The sequence below is a fragment of the Cicer arietinum genome, chromosome 1 (assembly GCF_000331145.2).
Source record: "Cicer arietinum cultivar CDC Frontier isolate Library 1 chromosome 1, Cicar.CDCFrontier_v2.0, whole genome shotgun sequence".
NCBI lineage: Eukaryota > Viridiplantae > Streptophyta > Magnoliopsida > Fabales > Fabaceae > Cicer > Cicer arietinum.
This window is the reverse complement of record NC_021160.2, coordinates 8920608-8933300: the sequence shown is the minus strand read 5'-3', so window position 1 is coordinate 8933300 and position 12693 is coordinate 8920608. Positions and strand designations below refer to the sequence as shown.

Below are 12693 nucleotides of genomic sequence, written 5' to 3'. Positions count from 1 at the left end.
ATAAATACCACTAATACATTTTCGGTATAAATAATTTTTATACTGTTAATTAATAAGAATTATTAGATTATAAGAAATTTAAATTTTATTATATTTACTCTAAAGTCATATCTATAAATGATTATGATCTCTTATAATTAAACTCATATAACTAAATCATAATACTGATTATATTTTAATTATTATTATATATTTTCTAGAAATTTATTGTGCTGTTTTCTTGATAATTTTAATTATATTAGTTATTGTTTTATCAAAATACTTCAAATAATTTTTTCATTCTCTTTTTAACCAACAAGTAGACAATAAAGACCATCATGAGGAAGATAAATTAATCCCCCATGAAAAGTAATTTTTCAAAAAAAAAATATTATAAATTGAATCTTATATTAAACGATGTAGGTAGTATTTGAAAGAAAAAATATGTATTTATAATTTCAAAGTTATCAACTTCTAAGCCATCCATAAGTATAAAAAAAACGTTAATAGTGCTTTTAATTCCTTCAAAATAAAGCAAATTTGATTTTAATCTCGATAAATAAAATAAAAAATTAGATTAAAATTATATTGTACCTTTATAATTATATTCAATTCTCGACTTTTGATATTTTGTTTAAATTTATTCATATAAAGTTGCTAACATGAAACACTTTGAGTGTGATATTTTATCAACACCCCATTAATTAATCAAACTTAAAACCCCAAAAATTCATCAACACAAACCCCAACAGCCATGAAACACCACTTCTCAGTGAAACGCTCTAGAAAAATCATAAAGTAGAGAAAAACAACAACAACAAATGACGAGCTCTAACTTAAAAAATAACAAATCCAAAACACTTTAACAAGATTTTAAAAAAAATTCAACACAATTTACGGAAGATTACCATAGTTGCTACAAAATGAAATCTATCCTAAATTATTTCAATGGTTGAAATTAATCAAGTTCAATTTCAGATTATTCAAATTCATTTTTTTATTATAATATTAGGACTCAAAGAAGAATTTGAGACGTAAAATATTTATATAAAACAAATTAATAAAACTTGAAGAATGATATAGAATGTGTGATTAGGATTTCAAGAGAGGGCAAATTGACACTTTTACATAAATTTATTCAATTAATTTGTAATTTTTAATAGATTATGAAAAATTTAGAACTTTAAATAAATTAAAAGGGTTGGGGTTTTAAAATCTTAACTAATTACAATTGAAAATTTATGGACACTGAGTTTTTAGTTGTTGGATTTTAAACTTTTTGAAAACAAAATACAAAAATATGTTTCGTTAAAATAAGGTTAATTTGGGTTTTTATTTGATTTTAAAATAGTTTTTCATTAAACTCAAAGTTAAAAAGTGGTATTTATAACTCTTTTTTTTTAACTCTAATACATCACCATCAATGGTCATTGATTACTACTATGACTAATTGAACAACACTCTAAAAATAATTTTATCATCAATTACTTTAGACATTACCGACCACCATTCTAACCATTGTAAGTTAGTATTACTTCTACCACCGTTTTTTACCACTTCAACATCAAGTGACAACCACTATCACTTTCGATTACTCCAATTTTTGCTGGTCACCACTCTGATTCTCACTTGCTACATCTGATCACCATCTTCGACCCTCACATTCACCTCTAACCTACGAACACCACTTCGACAATTGCTTGTCGCACCTTCAAAAATAACTTTTCCAACCACTATTATTAAAATTATTATTGAATAGATAAATTTATAATTTAAATCATTTTATTTTTGTAAAATAATATAATAGTTATTTTTCAATAAAAAACTTACTTTTTTCTTATGTTTATGTGTCAAATATTATTTAAAACTAAAAATTAACTCACCTTAAAACTCTAAACCAAAATTCAAAATTGAAATAAGTTTTACTTTTTAAAAAACTCAAAACACATAAATAATTCAAACTACACAAATAGTTAATTTCTTCTTGTTATAAATAAGAGGCAAAATGAATTAGTCAAAAAAAGAAAAATAGAAGGAAAACGAATTAAGTGTATTTGTATTTTTAGGTAATGTAAATTTGAAGGGCAATTCAAATTTCTGTATATAAATTTCAACTTTTTGGATTATAAATATAGAGAGTTTTTTAAATGGCAAAATTTTATGAAATATTTTATGATTGGTTTTATCCATTTAACTTTCTGAGGTTTTTTAACGAGATATAGTCGGTCATCTTCATTAATTTCCTTAAATTTAGGTATAGTCTCTCAAGTTTTTTATATTATTTTTGTTCAATAAACTTTTTAGGCTACAAATGATATATGGTAGTTTTGATGTGCCAAGATAGTTAGGATGCTAATTTTATTATGTGATATTTTTTCACTCTAATCCTTGCTTAAAAAAATGAAGTATTTTATTAAAGCTAAATTTGAGAAATTTTAAACACCACTTAAAAGGTAAGAATTTGAAATTCATTTGTTACTTTATACCATGTGAATCTCAAATTGATCATTATATTTTTCTAAAATTTGCACATTAGTATCTATTTATTTTTGACAGTTTAGCAAATTGGTCCTTATATTTTTCAAGTTTTGCAAATGGATGTCTATTCATTTCAGAAATTGAAAATTGATCTCTATAAACTATCAAAAAATTATAAATCGGTCGTTACAAATTTTCAAAAATTCCAAATTACTCTATATTCTTTAGAAATATTTAAGCATGAATAATTTAACTACTATCCAAACAAACAAAAGAATTGAAAATAAAAAAAGTTTAATTGAAGCATCTGAATTCTCTAAAATTCTCATACAAATAAATTCTCGCATGTCTGAACCTTATATTATTTTGAATATACAATTTTGTAACATTTTTATTAGTGAAATACATATATCACACAAATATCAACAAAAAATTGTTGAGACAATTTTTAATGATAAAATATTCAATTTTATACATATTGTTCAAAAATATATCCAAATCATACCATGATCATTGAGTAAAAAAAAACATAAAAAAAGAAGCAAGATATATAGCATATTCATAATAATCTATACACATTACATTTTGCATGATTTGAAGAATTCACAATTAGAATTAAAACCTCATCAATTCAAGTACTTGTTGAAGAAGGTGAGCCAGATGGTTTAAAAGCAGCTTGTTCAGCACAAGAGAGAATTTCATTAGGCCCTGCCTCTTCTCTACCAACTCCCAATAAATCAAGGTAATAAAGATAATGAGAAATTATGTTATTCATTGCTTCATTATCAGAACCTTGGCCACAAACTTGATCACCATATAAAACATTGATTGTGGCACCAAATCCAGGTACCCTTTTGGACAATGTGTCATTTTTTGTTGGTTTCCAATTTCCAATAAAAACATCATGGGCTGAAGGTATGTGTTTTTCAGGTGGGGTCATCCATTTCCATATTGCTGCTTGGAAGGCTAATGTTGCATTTTGTTCTATGTATTCTGGATGGTTTAATAGATCCACTTTTAATGCTTCCCCAGCTTTTCCATAGTTGTAATTCCTGTAATCAAAGGCATTAAGAAAATCTTTCTTTTTTTAATTTATTTATTTATAAGTTCTCCTAATTCTAATAGTGCTGGATCAGATTAATGGTTTGAAATTATGGAAAATTGAAAAGAAAAATCAAAATATGAATATGTACCAGTAAATTGGTATGGCACCACGACCATAGTAAGCTGCACCAGGAGAGCATGGATAGGTTAATTTGTAGTAATCATCACAATAGAATTTATCAGGGCTCAATTCCTTATTGTAGCATAAACCCCAAGCTAAGGGTCCCCCAGTAGCTACCCCATAACCACCTGAAAAAAAAAATTCAAGATATTATTACCTTACAATTTGATATCTTAAAACAAATCTAAATAATATCTAGATGGGGAGGTTAATAATTATTTAATTTCATCCAAATATTTTATTATTTTTCCTTCGCACAAATCATGTTTGGTGAATCAGCAGGATTCTGCGGTCGGAAATGATCTCATTGATTAGATCTCATTTTATTATTACAACTCTCAATTGTAGTTCTATTCAGTTCAACTAAATTCGATCTAGTTCTATATGACTGAATGAATTGTGGTTGAATAAATTGAAAAATTGGTCGATTTTACATTCAAGCGATTGAACCAATTGGTTTAGATGAACCAATTGATTCGTGAGATTTAATTATTGACTCAGTCGAAGATCAAACATATGAGGCTTCTGAGTCATAGTTCAATCGGTTCAGCTATTGTTGAATTGAACGACAAATAAATATAAATAAAAAATCATTTAAATTTTTTTTTATAAGCCAAAAGAAGGACAAGTTGAATTTTGTGGTTTAATATGGTTTAACTTAATTCGATACTCGATCTGATACCATTGACATGTGAACCAACCATGGTTTAATTCAATCCGACCTAATTCAAACTACAATTTAATCCAATTCAACCTAATTCGATCTAGTTCAATAGGACTGTGAATTAATTATGGTTGAATAAATTATTGATAGACAGATCGATTCTTAATTCAACAAAAATCATTAGTATGTTTCCTTTTTACAAAAATTAACTGTATATGTATATATAATATTTAATTTTTATAAATCCTAATGTGAACTAGGGAGATCTATCCCAATGTGTGTGCATTGAATCATCAAATGATTCAAATATGCATATATATAACAAATTAATCATCAAATCTAACTATATCTCAAATATCATGCAACAAAAAAAAACATAAGATCAAAGAATAATTTAGTCCCCCAAAGAAATTAATGATGACATCATAGAAAATATAATAATGAAAATTACAACTTACAAGATGTCTTGCTTCCAACATGACCAAGGAAAGCAGCAACCTCTTTCTGACCACCATGTTTTCCACCACTTGTTCCAAATCCAAGAGGCTGATAAAGTGCAGCAGCAGTAATAAAAGAACGATAGTCCCAAAATCCAGCAGCATGTGCCACAGGATCATTCCTCTTTGAAAACAAATTCTCAAATTGGTATGTTTGTAAATAGTCAGAGATTGTCTCATTGCAACAATACACAGACCAACCTTTGCATTCCCACCCTTTGTCACATACTTTCTTTCCCTTCACTGTTTTCACCAATGGTTTCACTGATGTTTGTGCTTCCAGTGTTACTAACATTGTTGCTATGATCAATACAAAAAATACCCATTTGGAATTCATCTTTTTGTGTTCTGGTTTGGAATGTAATGAGAGAAATGTGTGTGATTTATGGAATTTAGAAGGAGAGTTCTAGAGAAAGTGTGTGATGTGAAGTGAAAGGGATGGAAAGTGAGATTTGAACTTGTTAGGAGGAATAGGTTTTTCAGAGTTTGAATTGGTGGAGCTTTTGCTTCCATTCTCATACATGTTTTTGAGTACAAAGGAAGTAAACAAACCCTTTGGCCTTTTTTTTTTTAGAAGAAATAAATACTTGTGATGTGAGGGTGATCTTTTCGTCTATAAAAGTACAGGACGTTGTCAAAATAATACGTAACTATTGTGATGTTAAATATTAAATTAATTAATGTTTTGATAGTTCGAGAATTAATTAAAAAAAATTGGTTTAGTGACGAATTAAAGTGACAACGTTCTACCCTCTCAACGACTAAAATGATGGTTTATAAATCATCATTTTTGTAGCTAAAACATTTTATGCTCTGTATTTTTAAAATAAAATCACATAGGTATTTTGGAAGTATATTTTCATGATGACATGTTTTTTCTAGAAGTATACTTTAGATAGTACAAAGTGCATATGAAGTGATATTATGGTTTCTTTGGAATGTTTTATTTTAGTTTTTTTTATTAACATAAATATTTATGAAATTCTTTTGGAAAAATTATAAAAATAATTTATGATATGTTAATAAGTTATTTTTAATTAATTTTATATGTTCTCCAAAGTAATTTATAAAAATAATTTTATATAAAAACAATTAAATTTATTTTATCTATATTATAAAAATAATTTATACATAAACAATTATATGATAAACACTTGTGTTATAATTGTTTACAATTGATGTTCTTATAGTTTTTTTATTTATTTTTTTTGTCAACATGTTGACATAGTCCAGAAAAAGAAAATTCCACCAGCATTATACACAGGCCCAAAGTCTATGATTTTACTATTTTGGGGCATCTTTCTTGAGGCCCAAAATTCTGAATTAAATGAAAATAATTTGGACCTGAAAAGGAAATGCTTGGAGTTTGGACTTTGAAGTAACCTTACAAAGGGGGAATTTCTTCATCTAATTTTTTATTGTTTACCTGTAGTTTTCCTAAATTATGGAGTTGATGAAAAAGTTTGAAACTATCATAAATAATTGAAAAATTAAGAGTGGATTTTTATGATTTCATAGTTTATTATACATTTTTTGAACGAGGTTAATTATTATACTTATATAGTTTGACACCTACTAAAGTGTGAACAGCTACATAGATTTTATTTTTACTAAAGTCTAATAAAGAATTAAGAGATAAAATATAAAAGACTTCTAAAAACTAAAATCAAAGTCTTATATTGATTTTATTAAAAACAAACTTTCATTATTTTATACATTTTAACTATCTTTAAAGTTCATTGTGGTCAATAAGAGTCCTTTGTCTTATATAAATATCATATAAGAGACTAAAGATTTAATTACTCTTTACAAATATAGAGTTTTAAAGAATACTAACAAAATTTATTTTTAAAAACTGCTGTCTCTCAAGTTGAGGGGATTAGTCAATCTAAAATTGACCAAAGGGAAATTTTTGTCAGACTTAAATCTGTGAGGACCTAGACTTTTATCAGAATGCATACCAAAAATTAGCCTAATTAAATTCATCATCAGTAAGTGGAGAAGTAATAAAAAAATTATCATCTTCATTAAAACAGGACTGAATTACATTAATAAATGATCATCTCTCTTAAACTTCATGACTCAATAAGAATAATTTGTAAAATTATAACACTTTTTTATTTATACTTTTTCTTGAAAAACATAAAATAGTTCATATTTATTTTAAGATGAATATTGCAGTAGACAAGAACGCATTCAGTAACAAATAATCCCTTTATTTCAAAACTTTGGTTTGTTTTAGCATTTATATTGTTTTAAAATGATAGGTGTTTTATAAATTCAATTTATAATTTATAATTATTTTTCAATTATACCCTTTATATAATTGAGATTATTTAATATTATAGTCTTTATATTGAAAAATGAAAATTTATATAAAAATAAATAATAAATCAAATAATTTGGCTCAATTATTATGAATATCAGTTAAGAGATATTATTGGAAAAATCTGAAATCGAATGACTATTTATCAGTCAAACTCTATATTCCTAAGGTCACATTTCCCTAAAAACTAGAGGATTAAAATATAAATATAAATATAAATAAAATATAAAATCATTTTACTATAAATATATATTAATTAAATGACTTTATATCTCATCAACAAATATTAAACTACCAAATGACTTTATATCTCATCAATAAATTTTTCTTGACTTTTTTATAAAACATCTTTTAAATTTTTAACTACATTCATTTTTTTCTACCAACATATCAATAATTATATTACGTTTTTTGTTGTAATTTTTAATAAATAATCTAATAAAAATATTAAATAATTATCTCTATACTAATTAAGAGTAAACTTGTAAAATCATACCAATTGTTAATAAATTTAATATCATAACAAATTTTCTTAATTAATGTGATTTACCTAATAAGTCATAGATTTAGGGGAACAAATTCTTTCAAGTTGAAAAAAACATGAGGGACTGCTATGATGCATAGATACAGGGATCATACTGATATCGGGTATAAAAAATATGAATTTTTTATAGAATTTAATTAAGAGAATTAAATTATTCAATCTAAATATAAAATTATAATAAAAAATAAAAAAGTCATAAATTGTGTTCGCTTACAACAATAAATTAAATTAAATACACAAATAATAATATACTAATATATTAAAAAAAAACATCAATTTCACTCGCAATAAAATAATGTGGAAAAACATAGTACCACGAGTACCAGTACGAGTAAGTACTCGATATAGGTATTTACTATTTTAGAAGAACCCATGTTTTATATCAGGTGATGTTAGAACTAAGTTGGTTTGAAAAATTACGAGTTTTACTTGTTTTGATGATAATAAAATCAGTTCGTGGGAACAATTTAATGTACTAACGTTTTGATTGAGTATGCAATCTTCAAATCAAGTGAATTATGTAGGTTCTTATTCCATGTCCTCTGATGATTTGATTAAGACAAAGAGACAACAAGACTTCGCTTCACTCCGCTTTTCTAAATCTGGTGAAAGCGCTCTGACATGCACCTCTAGTGATGAGTGATGCAAGTGACGCTCTGTTTCTGATGACTCCAAAAATGATATGGTTCTGGTGACTCTGGATATACACGATATGTTATATTTCAATTGTCTATATTTAATGCAACTATGCTCTATTCATTTGTCTCTGATAACCTTGATATGCAAGTGATTGTCTGTCTTTGATAATTATAGCATCACATCAAGTATTTGATCGTCTTACTCTGATTTATGATGTATGCCATGAAAGAAGTCAACACTCTGATAAAAATCAACACTTTGAAGAAGACAAAACATTTGTGCATCCTCTGATGAACATTCCAAATCTATTGTTTATCTGAAGGTCTATAAGACATGCTCTGATCACGTATTGTTTGCTTCCATGTTTTCATATTAAGATACGTTGAATCAATTACAAGGATTTGTTTTAGAAAGTTTTATATGGCAAATAAATATCAAAAAATATGATACGAAGTTTCATGACTTATGTTGATTTCTTGCAATTAGGACAATGGCTAGAAATCCTAAAGGATCTCTATAAAAGGGTGTTTATTCCTCACTAGAAGAATAAGAAACACATACATCCTCTTATGCACTCTTGCTCTTAATCTTTCATTTTACTTAAGTGTTGAGATAATTTTATGAAATAACAAATTTGTAAACACTTTTATGTTAGAGCTATTTCAGAAAAACCTAAATATATTCTCTTGTAACTTAGCCAAGTATTGGTTGCATACCTTAACAATTTGGCTGTATTAAACTAGAAGGTTGAAAAGACTTGAACACAGTCAGTTTGACTATTAGATGTTCAGTAAAAAGTATAATTTTATGGTGTATTAGTGGATTAAATCTTTCAAGTTGAAATGACTAGATGTAGCTATCGTATTTAGGGTGAACCAGAATAAATCGTATGTGATATTATGTTATATTTTGTTTACATGTCCTGTTTTCTTTACCATAATTTAGTCATGTTAAAAAAAATTTAGAAAAAAACACAATTCAAATTTTTTTCTTGTATTTTCCGTTCTACAATGGAGTTATGTTTTTAATCTCAATTCTTAATCTAAAGAGTTAAATGAGAGAGAAAATGTGTGAAAATATATAAAATTAAAATATTAAATATTTTTAATTTTTATAAAATTGTTGTATTATACTTTTAATTTTATAAATAAAAAAAAATATGATCACTTTTTAATCCTTACCAATATCACATTTTTTTTTCAAATTAGAAACTAAAATTGAAAATAATTACAATTAGAAATATTAAAAAAACACAATTTTATAGAAATAGAAACTTAATCTAAAATTTATGTGACGGAATAATAGACAGGACAATGTTTTACAATTGCTTCTGTTCTTGACGTTGTACACGTAAATGAACTTAAATCCATTGTGAACGTATACCCACCATGTATTAATGAGTCAATGTATACTTAATGTCAACCTTGGACCCACAAAATTCGAGGTTTGATGCGACTGCTTATTTGTATGGTCGCATAAAGAGGGTTCTTTTTAGTTTGGGTGATGCTAACTCATACCGAAAGTATTTTATAAATAGTAATGATATTTTTTAAAAATAGAATTTATAATTTTTAAAATAGAGATATCTATAAATTTTAATATAAATTTTTTCTTTAATAAATGTTCTGAGGGTACATTTTAGTATTACTCTTTTAGTTTTTATACTTCTTTTTAAAAGTGAAAATAAGCTAGATATAGTTTGATTTTGTAAAGGATGAGTTTGGTTTGAAAAAAAATTTAAAATTTATATGTGATCTATCATTGTCTGACCTTTATCAAAAGTTGATATTGTTTATTAGTCTATTTGAAAATATATTTATGTTTACATTTTTAAATAACTAATTATATATTTTTTTAATAGACTAACAAGTTTTCAATCCTAGTACAACGTTACAATTTATTTTTTATTGCTCTCTTTTCTACTTCCTCCATTAGAGAAATGGTGATTTAAGATCGTATTTGGCATGAAATCACCTGTTTTCAATTATTTCTTTCTCTATTTTTAATTAAAGAAGTAGTTTTTACATATAATTAGTTTTTTTCTACTTGTTTTGTTTGTGATTTTCTCATCCAACTGCGACGTTATTTTGGTCTTCAACGCAGTGCGGTGTTTTGGTTTCTCGTCTTATTGCAATGTTAATTTGGTTCAGATTGAGAAATAAATTTTGATTCAATCCAGATCCAATCAATAATTATGGTGTCAAGGTTGGAGCTTTGGTGGCGTAGGTATTCTAAAAGCTTTAATTTTATCATATATGTTGGTTTTACCGCATTTGTATATATTTTGTTGTGTTATGCTATTAACTTGAATGTTCTGAGGTTGTTTGGATATTCATCATTTTTTGTTATAGGAACTTTGAATTGTATTATTTTTTATCGATGTAATTTTGATCAATTTAAATTGATGAATATTATTTTTCAGTCAAAAAACAAGTTAGCAGGTCAATGAAATTAAGTATTTTTTTTTATAAATTTAACATGACATTTTAAAAAAAATTGTTTTTATATGAAATCATATTTCAATTATATTTTATTATAATATATTTAAATTTAAATATGTACGTAAAACCTAATGTAGAATAATATGATTAAATTATTAAAAGGTTAGTAAATCTATAATTTAATATAAAGTTCAACATTTAATATTTATATCTAATACTAATAGTAATAAAACTATTATTCATATTTATCTAAGTAGTTTGATCCGACTACCCTAAGACTTTATTTCGATTGATGAAATGTGATGGAATAGAGTGGTAATTAATGAGATTCTATTGTTTAGATATTTAAAAAATGAATGAAATGAAGTGGAAAACGATGCAATCTAATTTAGGGTAAAGTCATGCTTTTTATCCAAATAATGAAATGAATATTTTGCTCCATTCTGCTCTACCCCTTTCGACTCCACTCTATTCATCTCGATTACATTCCACTCATTTTATAATATTCAAACAGAGTCCTATTTTTTTTTTATGACCTCAAGTATGACATTTTTTAAAACGATTGATCTTATCTATTAAAAAAAGTTATATAAATTTGTGGTACGATATGTCATGGGTTCATGTTGAACGGTTTGGTCTATTTTCACTACGCTCCTTTCTTTATCATATGTTGTAAATAGTTAATCATTTCTTCTTATTGTAAGTATCTCATTTCTAATATTTATTTGTATTACATTATTTGTATCTTTATATTAATAATGAAATATTAATTATTTTATTTATATATTTTTAATTATTGTATTTTGACTCATATAAATATTTCATTAATTGTTATTAATGAAAATATTTTAACAAATAAAATCTATTTTATTATTGAAATTAAGATAACAATTTTTTTTTTATGAATGGTAAACATTTTATTAAATAAAACACTTATAATAAAATAAAAGAGAGTAATAATATTATATAAAAAAAATCATTAAACGAAACAAAAGTTACTTACTTAATTATGTGAATAATCTTAAGACAAATTAAAAAGGAACAAAGAAGAAATAGAGAGAGAAATAATTAATTAAAGTTTTAATTTTGTTTTTTTATAGATAAAGTTTTAATTTTGTGTGAAAAGCTTAAAGTTTTGTTGACAAATGGACCACCAAACATTTGAGCTGGTCCAATCCAATCGCAGTTGAGGCCAAATCTTATCAAAATGAAAGGACTTGTTTCCATTAGAATGAGAAGTCTTTCTTAACGGCCCTAAGACCACGATTATCTAAATGTACTAAATAATTAAAAGTTCCATTATGTGATAATAACTCTTAGAAATGATAGATATCTTTCACCCAAAAAAAGAAATGATAGATATCCAATATACTCTTAGTTTGATATTTATTCTCAATGAATTGGATATTTAGTATCTTTATCCTTTAAAGAAAATTCGTTCGGAATATTTTATGTTTGGTTTAATTAGAATTAGGGTCTATATTATGCCTTTTATTTGTGATTTTCACATGTGTGATAGTGTGGAGATGTAGATTGCTCAAATAAAGTATCTCTGAGATGTTATAGCGTTGATTCTATATTTTAAAATATAGATGAAAGAATATTTAACGTCATCTACTTTTGTGTTGGAAGGTATGAATGACAATATAACTCGTACATGTAAGTATCCACTCAAATCCGCTTGATTTGGGTGGAGAAAATCCGCTTTGATTGGATGTCAGTGCGGGTTTCTCCCAAAATTAAAATTTGAGGGCGGGAGCGGGTTTGGGGTGGTGATATCCACTCAGCACCTGAACCCGCTCCGCAAGTAATATTAATGTAATTTTTAAATTTATAAACATATACATATTGAATATACTTAATATTTTTTTAAATATTAAAAATTATAATCTTATCTCTA

At 25.7% G+C, this 12693-nt stretch overlaps 1 protein-coding gene across 1 annotated transcript; it reads right to left on the bottom strand.

Annotated features, from left to right (window-relative positions):
• Nucleotides 1-2866: 2866 nt before the first annotated feature.
• On the bottom strand, nucleotides 2867-5221 carry LOC101494837 (chitinase-like protein 2). The gene is made up of 3 exons (XM_004487731.4): nucleotides 4805-5221; nucleotides 3651-3810; nucleotides 2867-3509 (listed from the first exon to the last, which is right to left on the bottom strand). The coding sequence occupies exons 1-3, from the start codon at nucleotides 5178-5180 to the stop codon at nucleotides 3089-3091; spliced, it is 957 nt and encodes a 318-aa protein (XP_004487788.1). The 5' UTR covers nucleotides 5181-5221; the 3' UTR covers nucleotides 2867-3088.
• Between the last annotated feature and the right edge of the window lie 7472 nt (nucleotides 5222-12693).